Here is a 23,848-nt window from a genome sequence, read left to right as displayed (position 1 = left end):
CTTTTCCCTCAAGTCTATTACTTACTTTGTAGAGAGTTTCACATTTTTAAATTTATTTGGTGTTGTATATTTATATTTTTATGTCAGTTTTCATGTTGGTTTCAATTTAATATGTTTCAATGTATATCTCATGTAGAAGAGAATTTGTGTGATGTGTTTAGCCAGATAGTTGGGAGTTTTGATCCTAGCTTCACCTTCAACTGGCTACCATCAAATGTCTAAAATCTCATTTTCTCTGGAGATGAAAAAGAAACCTTGAAGGTCATCTTAAATTTTCATTAGATCTTTAGCCAGTTTTTGTACTGAAAGAATCTAATCAAGTGACCATAGATTGAGTTGTCAGTGGAAAGGAATAAAATGTAGGAATAGAGGTTACTACTCTGGATCAAGAAGTAGGCTAATTTTCTTTAGCAGTTTTTATAAAGATTCCTAAGATGGTGAGGTAAAGTGAAGTCTCTAACTGATATTATAATTAATCTTAAGCTACTGAAATGCTAAGTCAGTAAAGAAACATTTTAGGAGGTTACACAGTTGTGCAAAAAAAATGACATGGTTTTTGTTATGTCAATTATAATACTATTTACTCAAGTCTTGAATTTAAGAATATTTTTAATTGTAGTATATTAATGCAGCCACCTCGCTTCTCCTCCTTACATGCACAAGCACTCTTCTCACCCCAAATCCCTCTGGAGGATACATGGGCACTGTCTACATGAAGGTCATGAGGAATTACCACATACTTTGGATCACCCATTTTCATATTCCTGGATGGATGGATGGATAGATAGATAGACAGACTGACAGACAGACAGACATACAGGAGTAGGAGGATAAAATGACTTTAAAGAATGGCATTATATTAGGGGTCAGGAGACAGCATCACTGCATGCTCTGTGCTCAATTCCACCAGTGAGTTTAACTATTTAACTAAGCCTCAGCTTCCTCGTCTAAAAAAATAAAGATAATGATAATAGGACCTAACTCAGGAGGTTTTCATGCAAATAAAAGTTAATTAGCATAGTGCTTGGCAGAGATTAAACTTTTAATAAATGCCATCTCTTGTTGCTATTATTTATGAAGTAATGGTAATACAAAGGAAGAGAAATGAAGAGAAAGAACTGAAAGCTTTCTAGAGCATATATCAAGGAGACTGAGAGGAGGCATGGACTAAACCAGAGGTAGTGTTATCAGCAGTCTGGAAAGGTACAGGTCTTGCTAACCTGGCTTCTGTGACATACCAAATACTGAGCTGAGTGGAGCTGAGTGTCTCTTGGTTGGCTGTTACATGGTAGTAGCCAGCTCTTTTTTGCAATTGTGTCATCTCCTTTGAAGTACCTGAGTCTTAGTTTATGTTGCTTACATACCTGTATGCACCCCTTCCAAGTATGTGTATACTCACACACATACATACAAGCTACATTTCCTAACTCTACCCATCTTTTAGTGCTCTACTTTTCCCAGGAAGCTTTCATAGATTGCTCAGCTATAATTCTAAAATCAGTAAATTGCTTTACTCTGCATTTGGATTCTGAGTTATAACTGTATTGCTGATACTGTTCCTCAGCCAGTTTCTCAGTCTTGACTACACATAGGATTCATTTGAGGAATTTAAAAAAATACTCATATATGAGCTCTACTTCCAGGGATTCTGATTTAATTGGTGTAGGGGGAGGCCTTGGCATTGAGATTTTTTGGAACTCCTCAGGAATTCTAATATACAAGCAAGGATGAGAACAACTGCTCTAAGCTGAGCTAATTTTTGGCCTTGTTCAGGTCATGTCTATTTCCAATGGAGCTATGCACCAAATATTTGCTGAATTGACTACTACTTGATTATTTCAGATAGAAATATGGACAGACAATGTCTTATTTCTTTTTTTTTTTTTCTGAGACAACTTCTTGCTCTATCACCCAGGCTGGAGTACAGTGGCACGATCTCGGCTCACTGCAACCTCCACCTCCTGGGTTCAAGTGATTCTCCTGCCTCAGCCTCCCAAGTAGCTGAGAATACAGGTGTGTGCCACCACACTAATTTTTGGATTTTTAGTAGAGGTGGGGTTTCCCCATGTTGGTCAGGCTGGTCTTGAACTCCTTACCTCAGGTGATCCGCCCACCTTGGCCTCCCAGAGTGCTCGGATTACAGCCGTGAGCCACCACGACGGGCCATGTCTTATTTGTTTAGCCACAAGAATATCACATGTTGCCAGTAAAGTCCCTTCATCTTCCATTTTTATAAGATAGTGTCAGTGTCCTACTTTTACAAATTCCCTTTCATCTCTTTTTCTGATGTGGAGAATTGCAGAAATATGACATTGAAAATGTTACTATTTCCACCTCTACACCAGTTAAATTAATAATGTGCCTGCTAAACAGTAGCACATTTAAAAGTGTATGTTATCTTTTTAGTGTTTAATCATTTTATAATGTCATCGTATATACTTAAAAGAGCTATGATCTAATTAAAAGTCAGTTGCTGGGAAAAGAATTGACATAAAAAAATGCTTTATTCAAATGAAAATCCATAGAAACCACCTCAAGACTTGGGGAATTTCAGATCATATTGATTTTCACAGTTATTTTTAAAGGCCCATTGGTATAAGGTTTTGGAAGACCTGATTGTCTATCTTTAACTAAATTAATTTAGAACTTTCAAAAAGTACATTCCCTCTTGGTGGCAACTCGAGAGTCATAGATCTTTGGAGATGGTAGAGCCCCTCTCTCAAAATGAATGATCAGAAGATTGAGGTAGTGTTTCTCAGATCACACCACACAGGGGCAAAACCAGGAATTAAACCAATGCCACTCCATAATGAATCTGTTAATAGAAGATCAACTTGTTGGTATGGGAAATTTCAGCTGTTGGACACTTTCTACTTTTAGAACTGGGAGCTATGCCTTTTCTTTGAAAACTCTTAAGCTGTTTTTTGCTTAATAATTATTGAGCTTCTGAAAGAGGTATCCATTTCACAAATAGTGTGAAAGGCTTTCCTTTTGCCCCTGGCTTCAGCATGTGAGATAAAATAAAGATTAATTTTATTTTTACGGGCAGTTGTTGGGTGGAAAAGTTTTTCGCTTTGGTTGTGGTTATTATGCGTTCCTATACTTCCTCCTTTTTTCCCAATAACAACTTTCCTTATTATTCAAGGGGAAAAAAAAACCGCTTTAAATCTTCATTCTGAAACTATTTTCCAAATTTATTTTTCTTTGGGACACTAAGAATAAAATGTGATAAAATGGCCTAGTTTCCTTAATGATTTGTTTACAATAAAGGCTAATTTGGGGCAGAGCTACATTTAGAAACATATATAATCCTCAGTATGGGAATCACATATTTCATCATGATCTCAAATATATTCTGTATAAATTTCCTGACAAATATATTTAAATATTATTTAAATAATGTCTGATAATATTTAAACAGTAATATTTTAGTCTATCAGAATTTGTTTTCATCAAATATCATAGTCATAGTAAGCAACAGTTTTGTGTTTCCTGGGTTCAAGTCTCAGCTCTGCTCTTTTGAGACCCTGAAAATTAATGTTCAAATTTATCTTTCTCTGTAGTTTGAGAATTCCTTTTACAGTATGTGCGTGAGGACAAAGAAGCTTGGGTTGTGAGTAGGGCTGCTGGAAAGAGCTGTTGGGTCAGTAAGCAAAAGCTGACTTTACACATCTATTGCCACCATAGCCTTGGTGCAGAAGGGAAATTCCCATCAGTAAATACCCCTTCTGGAAGAATACATTTCTCCAGGATCTGCTACAGAGCTCAGTGGCAGCCTCATAACTGAACTAGGGGAGAAAATCTCCTGACCATAGTTTTGTGGTGTGGTTTTGTTCCAGAATAAGAATGTGAAGATCATGTACAGTAGGTAGATCCAATGACCAGTTGTACCTTGTTTTATTTTTTGATTCTAGATAAGGGTAGCAAGTCCCTTAGCTCAGGCTCCGAGAAGTGATTAATGAAGAAAAGAAAGATTAGACAGTCTTTAAATTGTTTTCTTTTGAATTGAGACCAGTGAGATCAGCAAAGTCTTATGTTTACAGTTGGTACCCTTCGCCTTAGAGACTGTCTCAAAAGTGGTTGTTCTGGTCATGGGATTAAGGGAAGTACAGTGCAGCCCTTCCCCACCACTGGAACTCAAGTCCCCATGACAGTGGTCAGGTTTCAGAATCATCTTCCAGTCCTAGTGCATTTACTAGAACTAAGACAATTATAGAAACTTGATTAGGGAGTAAAGTTTGAGCTGTCAGTCTTAAAATAAGCTCTTTAGGTGGAGTCAGGATATTATGGCAGAATTATAATGATTTCAGGAAATGGAAGATGAAAATAAAATATCCAAAGTTAATCAGATACTCTGAAGTGACATATGCATGTAAAACATCCTTTCATATTCCTGTCCTTAATTGGGGAAATCAAGATACTGACAAATGAGCCGAGGCCAGAATCTAAAAGGTAATGACTAGAGAGATTGCTCATGTTATGTAAAGTGTTCAAAGCAGTTCAGACATCTAGCTTCCTTTGAAATTTCCAGGCCTTAAATTAATGTGTCTGATGATTTAAAGTAGGTGATAATTAATTCCATGTGTGGGTTCTCCTTGACGACTTTTAAAAAGACTTGCTTCTGGATTGGGAATAGCTGCCCATGAATTTGGGTGATTTTACCCTCCTGGAAATCTGGACCGTAATGCCTAAAGCATGGAATATTTTTGTGAGAAGACAACCAAACAATATAGTTAATCACCCTTTGATCTCGGTGTTAAAATATGGCAACATTATGAGATTATTTTTCCCTTTGGGCATTTTTCTTAGGTTGGCAGAGAAAAATTGAGAGCTGAATAAATACTTTGATGAATTTAGACAAATAAGCCACTTATTTGTGGCCAGAAAATAGAAGTTGGCTGTTTACATTAATCAAGTAACGTAGAGAATTGCCAAATTTGCCATTTCACTTCATTATTTATAAATTATCCTACTTAGATTGTATCTTTTGAAAATTTAATTCCGGGCCGATAGTTTGGTATGCAATTGACTTTATTAATTCTTGGCCTAAAGATAAATTATAGCTCTTATTTTTTGTGTATTCATAGGCTCCTAACATATTATGTCCATTTATTTCTCTGCTCTTTTGTTGTAACTACCCTACTTGCTCCCATTTCACCAAAATTCAGAGCCTAGCTATGGTGCTCACCTTCTCTATGAAGTGCCCCAACTTCCCTGGGGACTTGTTTTATAATCTTCTTCTCCCCCTTAAACCACTAACTTTGATGAAAGTAAGTCATGTGTTGCGATGTGCTGCCTTTTTGTTTTCTTAATAATCTTGTTCAGGACTGTCGGCTGGGTCAGCTCCTTGAGAGCACAGGTCAAATTTGATCTTGTTTGTTTTTCTTAAAGCAGAGTGCACAATACCTTGCCAGTGGCAGCTGCTGCATGAACCAGTAGAGATGGGAGGTTGGAAATCCGGAGTAATAGAAAGGACAGTTTACCATTCATATGGTGGTTGAGAGACAGCCTCACCGAATCACTGGTCATTTATTAATTTACTTGTCAGATTTTAAAAAGGTTTTAAAATGATATTCTGAATGAGAAATCATTCTATTTTATGAGCTAATTTTCATTAGCTCATAAAACACGGGCTACTAGGAAACAAATGCCTCTACTGAATCTGACATCTGGATATAGGGTCTGGTGCTGCTAGATTTTGAAGTTCAGTCTAGGTGATTGGTTGGAGATATTTTTGTTTCAGTGTGAATGCATCTGTGAAGTTGGTGAGAATTGGGATGAGATTCAGAAAATAGTATTAAAGTAACATGAAATTTATAATCCTCTTCTCCCTTTCCCCATGTATTTTTCTGAGTATTCTCCATATTCCCATCCCGTTCTATGTGATTTCAAATATTTAACTCCCCAATAAAGCTGTTGAATATGGAATGCAGTAGTTTTAACCTGATTAGCAGATAGATTAACATTTTGTTACACCTATTCGTTTTATTCAAGCTTTTTTTCTTACTTAAAATATATATATATGTGTGTGTCCGCATATATATATATATGGGAGAATTGTATGAAATATATATATGTATGGGGGAATTGTATAATCTAGTGTTTTTTTTTTTAATTTATTTATTATTATTATACTTTAAGTTGTAGGGTACATGTGCATAACGTGCAGGTTTGTTACATATGTATACTTGTGCCATGTTGGTGTGCTGCACCCATCAACTCGTCATTTACATCAGGTATAATTCCCAGTGCAATCCCTCCCCCCTCCCCCCTCCCCATGATAGGCCCCTGTGTGTGATGTTCCCCTTCCTGAGTCCAAGTGATCTCATTGTTCAGTTCCCACCTATGAGTGAGAACACGCAGTGTTTGGTTTTCTGTTCTTGTGATAGTTTGCTAAGAATGATGGTTTCCAGCTGCATCCATGTCCCTACAAAGGACACAAACTCATCCTTTTTGATGGCTGCATAGTATTTCATGGTGTATATGTGCCACATTTTCTTAATCCAATCTGTCACTGATGGACATTTGGGTTGATTCCAAGTCTTTGCTATTGTGAATAGTGCCGCAATAAACATACGTGTGCATGTGTCTTTATAGCAGCATAATTTATAATCCTTTGGGTATATACCCAGTAATGGGATGGCTGGGTCATATGGTACATCTAGTTCTAGATCCTTGAGGAATTGCCATACTGTTTTCCATAATGGTTGAACTAGTTTACAGTCCCACCAACAGTGTAAAAGTGTTCCTATTTCTCCACATCCTCTCCAGCACCTGTTGTTTCCTGACTTTTTAATGATCGCCATTCTAACTGGTGTGAGATGGTATCTCATTGTGTTTTGATTTGCATTTTTCTGATGGCCAGTGATGATGAGCATTTTTTCATGTGTCTGTTGGCTATATGCACATCTTCTTTTGAGAAATGTCTGTTCATATCCTTTGCCCACTTTTTGATGGGGTTGTTTGTTTTTTTCTTGTAAATTTGTTGGAGTTCTTTGTAGGTTCTGGATATTAGCCCTTTGTCAGATGAGTAGATTGCAAACATTTTCTCCCATTCTGTAGGTTGCCTGTTCACTCTGATGGTAGTTTCTTTTGCTGTGCAGAAGCTCTTTAGTTTAATGAGATCCCATTTGTCAATTTTGGCTTTTGCTGCCGTTGCTTTTGGTGGTTTAGACATGAAGTCTTTGCCCATGCCTATGTCCTGAATGGTACTACCTAGGTTTTCCTCTAGGATTTTTATGGTATTAGGTCTAACATTTAAGTCTCTAATCCATCTTGAATTAATTTTCGTATAAGGAGTAAGGAAAGGATCCAGTTTCAGCTTTCTACTTATGGCTAGCCAATTTTCCCAGCACCATTTATTAAATAGGGAATCCTTTCCCCATTTCTTGTTTCTCTCAGGTTTGTCAAAGATCAGATGGCTGTAGATGTGTGGTATTATTTCTGAGGACTCTGTTCTGTTCCATTGGTCTATATCTCTGTTTTGGTACCAGTACCATGCTGTTTTGGTTACTGTAGCCTTGTAGTATAGTTTGAAGTCAGGTAGCGTGATGCCTCCAGCTTGGTTCTGTTGACTTAGGATTGTCTTGGCAATGCGGGCTCTTTTTTGGTTCCATATGAACTTTAAAGCAGTTTTTTCCAATTCTGTGAAGAAAGTCATTGGTAGCTTGATGGGGATGGCATTGAATCTATAAATGACCTTGGGCAGTATGGCCATTTTCACGATATTGATTCTTCCTATCCATGAGCATGGTATGTTCTTCCATTTGTTTGTGTCCTCTTTTATTTCACTGAGCAGTGGTTTGTAGTTCTCCTTGAAGAGGTCCTTTACATCCCTTGTAAGTTGGATTCCTAGGTATTTGATTCTCTTTGAAGCAATTGTGAATGGAAGTTCATTCCTGATTTGGCTCTCTGTTTGTCTGTTACTGGTGTATAAGAATGCTTGTGATTTTTGCACATTAATTTTGTATCCTGAGACTTTGCTGAAGTTGCTTATCAGCTTAAGGAGATTTTGGGCTGAGACAATGGGGTTTTCTAAATATACAATCATGTCATCTGCAAACAGGGACCCTCTGACTTCTTCTCTTTTCCTAACTGAATACCCTTGATTTCTTTCTCTTGCCTGATTGCCCTAGCCAGAACTTCCAACACTGTGTTGAATAGGAGTGGTGAGAGAGGGCATCCCTGTCTTGTGCCAGTTTTCAAAGGGAATTTTTCCAGTTTTTGCCCATTCAGTATGATATTGGCTGTGGGTTTGTCATAAATAGCTCTTATTATTTTGAGGTACGTTCCATCAATACCGAATTTATTGAGCGTTTTTAGCATGAAGGGCTGTTGAATTTTGTCAAAAGCCTTTTCTGCATCAATTGAGATAATCATGTGGTTCTTGTCTTTGGTTCTGTTTATATGCTGGATTATGTTTATTGATTTGCGAATGTTGAACCAGCCTTGCATCCCAGGGATGAAGCCCACTTGATCATGGTGGATAAGCTTTTTGATGTGTTGCTGAATCCGGTTTGCCAGTACTTTATTGAGGATTTTTGCATCGATGTTCATCAGGGATATTGGTCTAAAATTCTCTTTTTTTGTTGTGTCTCTGCCAGGCTTTGGTATCAGGATGATGTTGGCCTCATAAAATGAGTTAGGGAGGATTCCCTCTTTTTCTATTGATTGGAAGAGTTTCAGAAGGAATGGTACCAACTCCTCCTTGTACCTCTGGTAGAATTCAGCTGTGAATCCATCTGGTCCTGGACTTTTTTTGGTTGGTAGGCTATTAATTATTGCCTCAATTTCAGAGCCTGCTATTGGTCTATTCAGGGATTCAACTTCTTCCTGGTTTACCTTGGAAGAGTGTAAGTGTCCAGGAAATTATCCATTTCTTCTAGATTTTCAAGTTTATTTGCGTAGAGGTGTTTATAGTATTCTCTGATGGTAGTTTGTATTTCTGTGGGGTCGGTGGTGATATCTCCTTTATCATTTTTAATTGCGTCGATTTGATTCTTCTCTCTTTTCTTCTTTATTAGTCTTGCTAGTGGTCTGTCAATTTTGTTGATCTTTTCAAAAAACCAACTCCTGGATTCATTGATTTTTTTGGAGAGTTTTTTGTGTTTCTATCTCCTTCAGTTCTGGTCTGATCTTAGTTATTTCTTGCCTTCTGCTAGCTTTCGAATGTGTTTGCTCTTGCTTCTCTAGTTCTTTTAATTGTGATGTTAGAGTGTCAATTTTAGATCTTTCCTGCTTTCTCTTGTGGGCATTTAGTGCTATAAATTTCCCTCTACACACTGCTTTAAATGTGTCCCAGAGATTCTGGTATGTTGTATCTTTGTTCTCATTGGTTTCAAAGAACATCTTTATTTCTGCCTTCATTTCGTTATGTACCAAGTAGTCATTCAGGAGCAGGTTGTTCAGTTTCCATGTAGTTGAGCGGTTTTGAGTGAGTTTCTTAGTCCTGAGTTCTAGTTTGATTGCACTGTGGTCTGAGAGACAGTTTGTTATAATTTCTGTTCTTGTACATTTGCTGAGGAGTGCTTTACTTCCAATTACGTGGTCGATTTTGGAGTAAGTACGATGTGGTGCTGAGAAGAATGTATATTCTGTTGATTTGGGGTGGAGAGTTCTATAGATGTCTATTAGGTCTGCTTGCTGCAGAGATGAGTTCAATTCCTGGATATCCTTGTTAACTTTCTGTCTCGTTGATCTGTCTAATGTTGACAGTGGAGTGTTGAAGTCTCCCATTATTATTGTATGGGAGTCTAAGTCTCTTTGTAAGTCTCTAAGGACTTGCTTGATGAATCTGGGTGCTCCTGTATTGGGTGCATATATATTTAGGATAGTTAGCTCTTCCTGTTGAATTGATCCCTTTACCATTATGTAATGGCCTTCTTTGTCTCTTTTGATCTTTGATGGTTTAAAGTCTGTTTTATCAGAGACTAGTATTGCAACCCCCGCTTTTTTTTGTTCTCCATTTGCTTGGTAGACCTTCCTCCATCCCTTTATTTTGAGCCTATGTATGTCTCTGCGTGTGAGATGGGTCTCCTGAATACAGCAGACTGATGGGTCTTGACTCTTTATCCAGTTTGCCAGTCTGTGTCTTTTAATTGGAGCATTTAGTCCATTTACATTTAAGGTTAAGATTGTTATGTGTGAACTTGATCCTGCCATTATGATATTAACTGGTTATTTTGCTCGTTAGTTGATGCAGTTTCTTCCTAGCCTCGATGGTCTTTACATTTTGGCATGTTTTTGCAATGGCTGGTACCGGTTGTTCCTTTCCATGTTTAGTGCTTCCTTCAGGGTCTCTTGTAAGGCAGGCCTAGTGGTGACAAAATCTCTAAGCATTTGCTTATCTGTAAAGGATTTTATTTCTCCTTCACTTATGAAACTTAGTTTGGCTGGATATGAAATTCTGGGTTGAAAATTCTTTTCTTTAAGAATGTTGAATATTGGCCCCCACTCTCTTCTGGCTTGTAGAGTTTCTGCTGAGAGATCTGCTGTTAGTCTGATGGGCTTCCCTTTGTGGGTAACCCGACCTTTCTCTCTGGCTGCCCTTAAGATTTTTTCCTTCATTTCAACTTTGGTGAATCTGGCAATTATGTGTCTTGGAGTTGCTCTTCTCGAGGAGTATCTTTGTGGCGTTCTCTGTATTTCCTGGATTTGAATGTTGGCCTGCCCTACTAGGTTGGGGAAGTTCTCCTGGATGATATCCTGAAGAGTGTTTTCCAACTTGGTTCCATTTTCCCCCTCACTTTCAGGCACCCCAATCAGACGTAGATTTGGTCTTTTTACATAATCCCATACTTCTTGCAGGCTTTGTTCATTTCTTTTTCTTCTTTTTTCTTTTGGTTTCTCTTCTCGCTTCATTTTATTCATTTGATCCTCAATCGCAGATACTCTTTCTTCCAGTTGATCGAGTCGGTTACTGAAGCTTGTGCATTTGTCACGTATTTCTCGTGTCATGGTTTTCATCTCTTTCATTTCGTTTAGGACCTTCTCTGCATTAATTACTCTAGCCATCAATTCTTCCACTTTTTTTTCAAGATTTTTAGTTTCTTTGCGCTGGGTACGTAATTCCTCCTTTAGCTCTGAGAAATTTGATGGACTGAAGCCTTCTTCTCTCATCTCGTCAAAGTCATTCTCCGTCCAGCTTTGATCCGTTGCTGGCGATGAATTGCGCTCCTTTGCCGGGGGAGATGCGCTCTTATTTTTTGAATTTCCAGCTTTTCTGCCCTGCTTTTTCCCCATCTTTGTGGTTTTATCTGCCTCTGGTCTTTGATGATGGTGATGTACTGATGGGGTTTTGGTGTAGGTGTCCTCCCTGTTTGATAGTTTTCCTTCTAACAGTCAGGACCCTCAGCTGTAGGTCTGTTGGAGATTGCTTGAGGTCCACTCCAGACCCTGTGTGCCTGGGTATCAGCAGCAGAGGCTGCAGAAGATAGAATATTGCTGAACAGCGAGTGTACCTGTCTGATTCTTGCTTTGGAAGCTTCCTCTCAGGGGTGTACTCCACCCTGTGAGGTGTGGGGTGTCAGACTGCCCCTAGTGGGGGATGTCTCCCAGTTAGGCTACTCAGGGGTCAGGGACCCACTTGAGCAGGGAGTCTGTCCCTTCTCAGATCTCAACCTCCGTGTTGGGAGATCCACTGCTCTCTTCAAAGCTGTCAGACAGAGTCGTTTGCGTCTGCAGAGGTTTCGGCTGCGTTTGTTATTGCCCTGTCCCCAGAGGTGGAATCTACAGAGACAGGCAGGTTTCCTTGAGCTGCTGTGAGCTCCACCCAGTTCGAGCTTCCTAGCAGCTTTGTTTACCTACTTAAGCCTCAGCAATGGCGGGCGCCCCTCCCCCAGCCTCGCTGCTGCCTTGCCGGTAGATCACAGACTGCTGTGCTAGCAATGAGGGAGGCTCCGTGGGTGTGGGACCCTCCCGGCCAGGTGTGGGATATGATCTCCTGGTGTTCCTGTTTGCTTAAAGCGCAGTATTGGGGTGGGAGTTACCCGATTTTCCAGGTGTTGTGTGTCTCAGTTCCCCTGGCTAGGAAAAGGGATTCCCTTCCCCCTTGCGCTTCCCAGGTGAGGCAATGCCTAGCCCTGCTTCAGCTCTCGCTGGTCGGGCTGCAGCAGCTGACCAGCACCGATCGTCCGGCACTCCCCAGTGAGATGAACCCAGTACCTCAGTTGAAAATGCAGAAATCACCGGTCTTCTGTGTCGCTAGCGCTGGGAGTTGGAGACTGGAGCTGTTCCTATTCGGCCATCTTGCTCCGCCCCCCTATAATCTAGTGTTTAAAGAATGGGCCTCTGTGTTAGAGACTTGGTTTTGAACCTTTGCTCTGTTAAGGTAAGGTTTAATGTCCTTTTCAGTATATTAAATGAGACAATCCAGGTGACACATAAAGCATAGTGCTTGATGCAGTGAATATTAGTTCAGATTAGTTGCTTTATTGTTATTTGAGATTCTCCTGTCTTCATATTTTAATACAGTATTCTTTTACATTCATCTAGATTATATCTAAATTTGTTTAGTTTGATCTTATAGTCAATACTCTTTATGAGGAATGTATAACTCAGATTTTATGAATCTGCATTCTCATTCTTTGTCATGTTAGCTAAACTAATTGTATTTTCATTAAAATAAATGTCACTAATATAGTGGCTATCTTGTAATCAGTACATTTGGATTTATAAGAAAGTCAAGGAAAACTAGGGAAAACATAAAAATAACATTTTTATGATTATAAAGTTAATGTTTATTACAGGAAATTTGAGAAATATTCAAAGTACACACAAAATTTAAATCTTCTGGAACTCCACACTCAATGCAGTCAATGTCAGTGTTTTTGTGAAGTTTTCACAGTCAAAATGCCAAATGTTCTCCAAGTCTTTTTTTCTTAATTTAGGAAATGTTTTTCTTTTTCTCTTTCCAGGGCTGTTCGTGGTCAGTTATATTTGTGGATCTCGATGCTCACAATCGCAACAGGCAAACTTTGTGCTCGCTGTTACCCAGAGAATCAAGATCACATGTGAGACATTGAATAAAGATCATGAACTATTGTTTATGATTTCTATGTAGTTTTACCTTAATTTCCAATAAAGTACTCTAAAATGTTAGTGGTCGTCTGAAAGGGATAAGAAGACGTGATAGATATTGCCCCTTACTCCTCTGGCCTGGGGAGGTCTTAGGAAATGGACGCGAGTTGTGGACAGGGCTGCTTTGGCCTTTGAATCTCTTGCAGGAGACTACAAAAATAGACTTTTCTTTTGGGGGAGTAGCAACATTAGGCCAAGATGAATTATTTTTTTGCCATGGTATATTAGAAAAATATTTTTCATAATGTATTTATCTTTTGGATAAAATAACCTTCCATTCCTTATTTCTTTTCTCTCATTCAATACACTTTTTCCCCTTGCCTGATGAACTTTTGTATGCTTATCCTACCTGATTGCAGAATTTTCTAGGGACTGTCTGTGGTTGTGTTATTTAGAAAACACCCAAAATGGAATAATTTAGTTATTCAAAACCGTTTTGTATAAGTAATGTAAGATTATCATTTTTAAAAAAAGCTCCCCAAATAAGCAAATAATATAATAACCACTCATGCCACCACTCTGATACAATCTTGACAACATTTTGGTATATATGTTTTCACTTATTTTTAGACATATATAATATTTGTATTTTACAAAGCTATAAGAGTACTTTTTATATTGATTGATAACCTAGCTCTGTGAGTGGATATTGTCCCATACCAGTAAACGGATTTCTACAATATAAATTTTAATAGTTGCTAATTTACTCAACTAATTGTTGGATATTTCGGTTGTTTCCTCTTTTTCATTGTTGTAAGCAAATTGTTGTGACAGACTAAGTTGTGACAACTATTAAATTTTTGCGCACCATTTTAATTAATATTTTGACGTTCGAGCCCATTGAACCTTGAAAATACTATCAACAAATGAAGTTTTATCTCTTCTGTAAGGTTTCCTGGAACATGCCATAGAAACAGCTGTCTGATCCTGGGAGCAGAGCGTGCTCACTTTTGACTGCATAACCTCACTGGCTTTTCATCTCTATCATTCTCCTTGGGCTGTGTTGATCACATCGCTGTGGACACTCACAGTCTCTCTTTCTCGTTGCCTCCAGAACACAGATGCCGCCCTGCTCCCCTGCATCAGTTATCCTGCATTTGCCCTGGATGATGAAGTTCTGTTTAGCCAGACACTTGATAAAGTGGTTAGAAAATTAAAAGGAAAATATGGATTTAAACGTTTCTTGAGAGATGGGTATAGAACATCACTGGAAGATCCCAACAGATGCTACTACAAGCCAGCTGAAATTAAGGTATTAAGAAATATTCCATGGTAATCGCATATCAGAGCAATCAAAAGCACAGATTCAGGAGACTGACCATTGGGTTTGAATTCTGGCTCTGCTGCTTACTAGCTATGTGGCCCTGGGCCAGTTAATTAACCTGTCTCTGTGTTTAATTTTTTTCATTGGGGTAAAATAATAATAGTACCTATATCGTGAGGTTCTTATGACGATTAAACAACTTACATAAAAGTGCTTAGAATAGTGCTTGGCACATGGTAAATGCTCAGTAAGTGCTAGCTCTTATTACCAGTGAGGTATTTACTGATAATGGGCCATGTTGATCTATTGGGTGAATAATTTTTCTATTGCGTTTTCAGTCCTCTGCTTGCCTGATCCATACTATTTGTCTTCTACAATATTAAATATCTGTTTGCAATATTCCTTTCAATCTTTTAAGCAAATTCTTTTATTAAAACTGATAGGCCATTCCATCTTCCTTTATCTGTTTCATTTAGACACTTTCTTTTAAAATATAGTCCTCTGAATATTTAGTTTTAAAATATTTTGTATTTCAAAACACACATACCACTATATCTAGTTTTATACTAGCTGCTTTTAAGCCATCTAGAAAATAGCACCCCAAAAAAGTAAGATGTCATGCACATTGCTGAGGACTTTGCTTTAATGTAGTGTATTGAAAGGTATTTTGTATTTTTGTTTCTTTCCTTTTGAGATGGAGTCTTGCTCTGTTGCCCAGGCTGGAGAGCAGTGGCATGATCTCAGCTCACTGTAACCGCCACCTCCCGGGTTCAAGCAGTTCTCCTGCCTCAGCCTCCTGAGTAGCTGGGATTACAGGCACATGCCACAATGCCCAGCTAATTATTTTGTATTTTTCATAGAGATGGGGTTTCACCATGTTGGCCAGGCTGATCTTAAACTTCTGACCTAAAATGATCTGCCCTCCTCGGCCTCCCAAAGTGCTGGGATTACAGGCGTGAACCACTGTGCCCGGCTGAAAGATATTTTGTATGCATGGGCATAATTGGCTCGCTCACTGAAGGTAGGTAAGGTCCCTAGGAATCTGTATATAGAAAATGTGTAGGCAACATTATACCTTTTAAGTTGTTTGGCAATTAACGTACTGTTTTAAAATTTGACATACACTTTTGCAGAAAAACTAGACAAGCTATTTATCATTTTATTTAACTTCTTCTTTTTTTTTTTTTTTTTTTTTAAATAGAGACCAGATCCCACTAGGTTGCCCAGGCTGTACTGGAACTCCAGGGCTCAAGTGATTTTCCTGCCTCAGCCTCCCAAGTAGCTGGGAGTACAGGCATACACCACCACACCCAGCTTTATTTTATTTAATTTCACAGTTGACTATCACTTGGAAACCATTTTATTGTGTGCACTTTTGAAATTTTCAGCAGTGTTGGCAGTGTTACAATCTGTTAGGTTGGACCAAAAGATCCATTTATCTCTTAAACATCTTCAAATGTTTCTTTCCTATTTAATACATTTTCTGTGCCAATATTTACAGCACTTACATTTGAATTGGACCACCTGCAACCAACTACCACCTTGCACACTTCCAACTTTGAATCTGTCCAGCAAGTTTTCTGCACCTTCTGCTGAGCACCATCAAGGAAAGCCACAGCACTGTGGGTAGGAGCTGCCCCACAGACAGGAGATCTGTCTTGGTTCACCCTCATCATTGCTGTCAGTTCTTGTCAGTCCTGCTATCTGACTCTGCCAGGAACTCCCCATGAAAGCTTTTCCAGCTTTTTCCTATTTGTACTCAAGTTTGCAGACTTTCCTTTTTGTTTTCTGCTTGATAGTCTTTCATTTCTGCATGGCCTCCTCCACTGTGTCTTTCCTTCATCCATACTTCCTTCTGTCTCTCTTGCCTCACAGAAGGAGCTCTCTGTTCTTTCTAAGGCTAACCTGTCCTGTGTATACCCCATCCTATTCTCTTTTACTTTCTTGACACCCTCACTTGTTTTCTTCTGTGATAGAAGGATATCTATTTCTCTTTCTTTTTTCTCCTCATCTTCCCCATTTCTACCTTCTCTGTCTTGGTTCCCCAACTTAAATTAGCTTTTTTCCTCATTAAGCATATTGATGTTTATCATTAAGAAACCAAACAAAACCCTTCCTCAACCCTTTCCCTGTCCACCTCCATCCTCTTTCTCTTTGTGCCACACATCTGAAAAGCATGGCCTCTACTTGGTGTCTCCTTGTTTACATCCTGCTTACTCTTTCCCCCTACGAACTGGCTTACTTCCCAGCACTCCCCAGTAGCTGTGCTGGCTTCAATCCGCTTACATTACTGAGTCGGAGTGGATGCTTTTCTGATTTCATTTCACAGAACTTCTTGGCATTTGAGTGTCTTTGCTGAGTCTTCTTTGTTGGAATATTCTCTATTGGCTGTGACCCTATTCTTTATTCTCCACTTCTCTCACTTACTTCTTATTCTACTTTGTAGGTTCCTCTTCTTCTGCCCCCTCTTAAACATTGCACTTCTCCTAGGGTCCATGCACAGCCCTAGCCTCTCTTCATTCTGGCTGTGAACTCTCAGCTTCAGCTATAGCTGTTAACCACAGATCTCCATCCCTAACTCATACCTCTCCTCAAGTGCCCACCCTCTGTACGCAGCTGCCTGGTGGACATCCTCGCTTGGGTGTCTTACAGTCTGCTTGTATTCAGCTTCCACTCCTGTGCCCAGGCCCTATACCTGAGAGTCATTCTAGGCACTTCCTTTAACCCATCTACCTTTGTCAATCACCAAGACTGGCAGATTTAGCCTCCTAAAAATCCTAAAATTCTGTTTCTTCCTCTCTATTACTCCCTGGTTTAGGCTAGTGGATATGGGGTGATTTTGCCCCCCAGGAGACTTTTGACAATGTCTGCAGACATTTTGGGTTGGCACAATATGGTAGGTACTACTGACATCTGGAAGGTAGATACTAGGGATGCTACTAAACATTCCTGCACCACACAGGGCAGCCCAACAACAAAGAATTATTTGGCCACAATGTCAGTAGTGCTGAAGTTAAGAAACCTCAGTTTAGGTTGTCATCTTTTCTCTTTGGATTTTGCTCCAGCAGAATTCCAGCTGGTCCTATTTCTTGCCCTACAACTCTCTTCAGTATTACCAGCTGCTCAGTCTAGCAAGTAAATATAATGAGTAAATCTGATCCTGCTGAGTATTCACCTGTGGTTCTCTTTTATTTCCAGACCAAAGTCTTAGCCACTTAGCATGACCTGCAAGGCCCTTCCTGATCTGGCTGGCCTGGCCCATCTGTTGGGTTTCAGTTTTCACTACTTCGTCCTTGCTTATTCCAGAAATACTGAATTGCTGGTAGATTCTTTAACATACTTTGTGCTTCTATGCATCTGTGGTTTGTAACTATTATTTCCTTTGCCTTGAGTTACTTTAGCTCATCTCGAAGTCCATCTAGCGTTAGCTGAAACATCTCCTTTCCTATAAACATTCCCTGACTCCAAGGCAGACTCAGGTGTTCCACTCCCTATGAGTCTGACATACTATGTGTAGATATTTCCTACTGCATAGTAGTTGTTTATTTACATGCTGGCCTCCCTATTAGACTGTGAGCCTCTGAGGGAAGTTCTCTGTCTTTTTGGTTCCAGGCATTAGTAAGTATTCAGTAAATATTTATTGAAGGACTGCAGTTTGATGAACTGAATGAGTGAGCTTTTGAATAATAAGACCTGAGGAAATTTTTTTTTAAAAAAAGAACAAGGAAACTGCTTAGAAAATCAGTTCAATTTTATTGCTATAAGCAAATCTTTGACATATCACCTAACTATAGTTCTTGTAATTTAATTGTTAGTGGCTGGGCACAGTAGCTCATGCCTGTAATGCCTGTAACCCCAGCACTTTCGGAGACCAAGGTAAGAGGATCTCTTGAGACCAGGAGTTTGACCAGCCTGGGCAACACAGGGAGGAGACCACATCTCTGAGAAAAAAGAAAGAGAGAGAGAGAGACAGAGAGAGATAGGCAGATACAGTGGTGTGTGTCTACAGTCCCAGCCACTTGGGAGGCTGAGGCAGGAAAAAGGATCCCTTGAGCCCAGTAGGACAAGGCTGCAGAGAGCCATGATTGTGCCACTGCACTCCAGCCTGGGCCACAGAGTGAGATCTTGTCTCAAAATAATAATAATAATTTAATTGTTAGTGAAAAATACAATGTTTTATTTTCTGTTTTAGCTATTTGATGGCATTGAATGTGAATTTCCCATATTTTTCCTTTATATGATGATTGATGGTAAGTAAGCTTTTTCCTGAAATTTAAGCTATAGGATTTAAGTGGTTTAAAGAAGAGCAGAAATGAAATATGACTCTTTTCAGCTAGAAAAATAGACTGCACTTCAGTGATGTTAATTGCCCAGCATTTGTATATGCGACTCTTTTGCTTTATGAGTGAATGCTAAATCATTTAAACAATTAAAAAAAACTTGGAAGCATTTAAAAAATGATACCATATATATTATTCATATTTACATAGAAACATTTTTATTAGTAGAAATCATTAATACTGTAATCCTTGATAATGTGAGTGTATGTAACATTTATACTTAGGAATAGGGAAAATTCAATTAAAATTCAGTTTTCAATTCTAAATGCTAACGTGACTTTCTAAAACCAATTTCTTGGAAAAATATCACACAGATTTGCATTACTTTTTTTCAATTTTAATTTTACCATTTGCATAGAAAATTACCAAAATAATTGTAACTGGGCTAATATATTTTTTCTAAGGTAAAATTTTTGAGATCCTTATTAAGCTCAGCTGCTACTGGATTTTATATTTTATATTTTAGGAGTTTTTAGAGGCAATCCTAAGCAAGTACAGGAATATCAGGATCTTTTGACTCCAGTACTTCATCAGACCACAGAAGGTATAGTAGTCTTTTTAAGAAATTCTTCCTACCAACATTTCCTTAATGTTTATTTAAAATGTATAAATGAGTCCTTTGTAAAACACAATAATTTATATTAAATTGAAAAAATAAGTGATCCCTGAAATGAAATCAGAAAGAAGATTAAGCAAGACAAAGATGGAGATGAATCTAGGTGGGCATGGCTATAGTCATTCCAAAATAGTTTGTCAGGTGGACTGAGTTCCTCCATCTGTTATTTACTATGTAACTCCATTACTCTGTATAGTGTCACAATAATAGAAAGTGACTAGTTTTTATCCAGGTCACTAAAAATGCTATAGTCAAGTGAGTGCCCCCCCATGGAGGGCTACCTAGAGAGGTTCTGCCCTTGTCTAAAGGCACTAGAATTGCTGAGAATATTCTGGCCTCTTCTTTAGAGTTTTTTCTAGGGTCCTTAGCATTGTATTTTGAACATCTGCCATGGTGCTAAAACATCATCCTTTGAGGATGGATTTAATATTTTAGAAATGGTCAGAAGGCCCAGTCTTAGGAGTAAGGGTATATTGGTTTCAGTCAACCACCAGCAGGGACCCTCAAAAAACATAACTGAATTTTCTATATAACTGGAAAACCAATTTTTAAAGGAATTCCAAATGAGATGTTCTAGATGTCTTTGGGGCTTAAAAGTACTGACAATCATAGCACTGAGCCCCATTCCTATCTCACATGAAATTTGTGATATTCTTTGGGGTTTTCCAGAGATATCTCAGAGTAAATACTTCATATTATATGCTCACTAACATGCTTATAATGTTAAAAGTTGTGAAATGTTTATGGATAAACATTGATTTCAAAGTGAATATTAATTTTTAAAAGTTAATTTTGTCTTTATGCTACAAGTAATCACTTGTCCAGTGTGAGAAATAATGCATTAAATTTTGTAATGCATGTAATATTTGAAATCCTTTGAAGCAGATCTTTTAATGTTTAGTGTTAGATCATTGATGCATTAAGGTGTAGCAGTTTAATGTACCTTGCTTCAGGTTTCATTGTGTTCAGAGAGTGATGTTCAAAGTATTATCTGTATATCATAGACCTTCTTACTGATTTTAGACACAAATATTGTTGATTGTCTGATACATAAGGAAGCAAAATTTTAGGGAAATCTATGCAATTTCATTAGAAAAATTAAGTTTACTGTGGGCTAATATTGCAAAAAGTCTTCTGTAGCATCCTACATAGGTTGTTGATTATTTTCCCATTTTATCATCCACAAAGATTCTACTCTTAAATAATAATTTTAGTTCCTACCAATCCATTTTTAAATGGTCACAGAGGAGATGGCTTTTTCTCTTCAGTGATATTGAATGGTAGATAATGGGCTTAATGCTTAAATGGGGATTTCTTTGCTCTAGCATTGGCTCAGAGTTATAATTCTTCATTTAAGATTACACAGTATCTCATTTGTGAAGCTTCTGTAGACTAATCCTATTAAAAATAGCTTCCTCTATGGCTCTAAATATTTGCATACTGTGTATTTGTTGATTCATTTAAAGGTATTAAAAGTAAATGTTGTTGAGGGAGATTATGTACACATTGTTAGCCAAAGCATAACAATCTGCTGTTGAATTAGTGTTTTAAAGTCAATTTTTTTTCTCCATGATTTTCACTGGCAATATCTGAAAGGAACCAGAATATCCAGCTTTCTATAGCTTATCAAATCTGTTGCCTCCTGCACAACAAGTCTTCCTCCCTGCTTTCTAATCATTACAGTGTCTTGAAGGAAACTTTTGGGAAAGACACTAATTTTGATATGGTTTGGCTGTGTCCCCACCCAAAGCTCACCTTGAATTATAGTAATTCCCGTGTGTCAAGGGTAGGGCAGGTGGAGATGATTGAATCATGGGGGCAGTTTCCCCCATACTGTTCTCATAGTAGTGAATAAGTCTCAGGAGATTTGATGGTTTTGTAAATGCATAAGCCCTCTTGCCTGCCACCGTGTAAAACATACCTTTGCTCTTCCTTCACCTTCCACCATGACTGTGAGGCCTCCCCAGCCATGTGGAACTCTGAGGCCATTAAAACTCTTTCCTTTATAAATTACCCAGTCTTGGATATATCTTTATTAGTAGCATCAGAGTGGACGAATACAGATTTGTTATATTTTAAATACTTATTTTTAAACTCCATAGGATATCCTGTTGTACCAAAGTACTATTATGTGCCAGCTGACTTTGTAGAATATGAAAAAAATAACCCCGGTAGTCAAAAACGATTTCCTAGCAACTGTGGCCGTGATGGAAAACTGTTTCTTTGGGGACAAGCACTTTATATCATCGCAAAACTCCTGGGTAAGTGGAGAAGATTGGGAATGGTATTTTTTTCCTTGGTATTAAACTATTAGAAATAAATATGCCTTTGCCGATGTTTATGTTGGATTTGGGTGGTGTTTCATGCTCTTAGGAGGTCTTTGGGGAGTTTCTTAGTATCTAGTGGTATATTAATATATCTATTTCACTGAATGATGATGGACAGTTTCTGGGAAGAAAGCGCAATAGGTATGGGTACCATTTGTGATCATTTAGGTGGCTGCATTTGGCTTACTATATAGGTTTCCTGCAGAAGATTATAGAAACTTTGAGTTACTTTTATATGATATATTAAAAATTCTGACTTAACAGTAACAGTCATGCTTGGTCATACCTTTAGTAAACCACTTGCCAAAAGGTATTGGTCATCTCAAAGTTCTCTTCTTTCCAATAAATACATATTGGCAATTTTAGTTGGAGGCTTAATAGGGCCATTATTCATTATTCTTTGAAGAATTATTTTTCATCTTCTACAACTTGAGCTGAATCATAGCACTCTTGGACGCTTTGAAATGAAGACAAATTTGATAAACACAGGGAAAGCATTATGCATCTTCCTGCAACATTCCTTGTTCAAATTTTAAATGTTATTAGCATTTACATCAAAAAGGCTATCACTTTAGAGTCAGAATTCCTTTATGGCAAAAAGATTATGAAATACTGTACCTGCACTAAAAGAACTGCCTACTGTATAAAATACTGTTATGATTTTTGTTGTTTCTAGCATTACTGCATAAGTTCTAATAAATTTGTACCATAAGAGTAATCATCTTCAGTTTTTAAAAAATATTCCATTAGGGAAGAATATTTCACAGGACAGATTTCCAATTTGAGCTTTACGTAAATGATATGTAAGAGCAGGCAGAAGCTAACCAAATAAGTGAAAACCAAGTTAATGCTGTTTTCAGTTTGCTCCTTTCCTAACTCTATTTTCTGGGTCTCTATATATACCTAATGCTAATTTTAAAACATGAAGAAACATTTTCTTCCTCCTTTAAAGGGACAGCTTTTTGACAAGGTGTTGATATTATTTATATAGGCTTTGCTTTTAGAATTTCCAAAGTGGGGGGAAAGACACATGAAATAGTTTTCTTATAATCAACCCAAGTTGGGAAAGTTATCTCTGGTTAGATTGTTATTTCCATCTCACTAGCATAATTACAAAGAAGCTTTGTTGATACAGTTAAGTAAAATGTGTTTTAGTAGAGGACTAGTTAACTTTATGTAAGGATAAGAATTTTAACATTAGAATTTTTTAAAAGTTTTTAAAAATTTTAAGTGTTTTTATGTACTACGTTTGGAAATTACAAATGAGCATGAGGAATTTTTTCTGTGATTCTGAGGCTGAAAACTGGAACCTGGGATCTGGGATATGAAATTAAAACCTTCTTCATCCTGCTTTTTGCCGTATATCCAGCCTGGGTTTAGTGCAACTAGAAAGAATGTTGTTTGAGCAAAGCCTCTAGATAAAATTGACAAGGCTAGTGAATTGAGAAGGTGGAATTGACCACACCCTACATAAGCAAATTGAGCTTTAAAAAAAGAAAAAGATTGACAATAGTATCAGTAAAAAAGCATCGAACTTTCCAAAATAAATGTGTTGAATGTAGACAGGTCTTGAGTGAAGATAGTATTTTCTCATATTAAGACCAGAGTGAACAGAAATAGCACAGGTCATGCCTCCATTTCTGTTTCTTGACCAAAAAGAATAAGAAATACTGCAGGGCTACTGTTAAAGAAAGTCAGTTTCTCTTTTCCCTGCTGATCTTCTGAAAAGGCAGCAAGAACAGGCAGAAGGTATGTTGCATACTATGAAACCACATACTTATCTCCAGCTGAAAAAAAGAAATATTGCATATTCATTAGTAGTCTAGCCTAGCTTTGTGTCATCTGGTTAACAGCTCACTGGTTAAGACGAATAACATCTCAGAAGACTGAATCATTTAGTTGCTCTTAACTATTGTATACTACCCCTAAGAACCATCACTTCTATGGATTTTCGTTAAGATTCCAGATACAACATTTACTTAAATTGTCTTTATTCATTAAAGGAGCCTCAGTTGGATATCTGCTTGACAACATTTTGTGGGCAGCTAATTGTGGTTACTGTTTTTACATGAAAATAATATAATAGTGAATCTTTAAAAATACTCTATAGTATGTGACTTTCACTAATTCAGGCCAGTTTGTATCTCAATGAAGTCTAATAATATTTTGCTTTATGTGTGCCTAACTAAATAATTATATAACAAAACTGTGACTTCTATTCAAT

The 23,848-nt window shown here is 37.8% G+C and overlaps 1 protein-coding gene across 4 annotated transcripts in view; it reads left to right on the top strand.

Moving 5' to 3' along the window:
- The window catches only part of PHKB (phosphorylase kinase regulatory subunit beta), a 237,259-nt gene that overhangs the window by 121,737 nt on the left and 91,674 nt on the right, over window positions 1–23,848 (top strand). For all 4 annotated transcript variants that reach the window (XM_050773864.1, XM_050773863.1, XM_050773865.1 and 1 more), the window contains 5 exons: window positions 12,915–13,010; window positions 14,132–14,329; window positions 18,534–18,591; window positions 19,148–19,225; window positions 21,400–21,558. In XM_050773864.1, coding sequence (XP_050629821.1) covers window positions 12,915–13,010; window positions 14,132–14,329; window positions 18,534–18,591; window positions 19,148–19,225; window positions 21,400–21,558 — 589 coding nt within the window. The remainder of the gene's footprint in view (window positions 1–12,914; window positions 13,011–14,131; window positions 14,330–18,533; window positions 18,592–19,147; window positions 19,226–21,399; window positions 21,559–23,848) is intronic.

This window comes from Macaca thibetana, chromosome 20, assembly GCF_024542745.1.
Source record: "Macaca thibetana thibetana isolate TM-01 chromosome 20, ASM2454274v1, whole genome shotgun sequence".
Taxonomy (NCBI): domain Eukaryota; kingdom Metazoa; phylum Chordata; class Mammalia; order Primates; family Cercopithecidae; genus Macaca; species Macaca thibetana.
The sequence above is the reverse complement of the archived record's forward strand: the minus strand, read 5'-3'. Positions and strand labels throughout refer to the sequence as shown.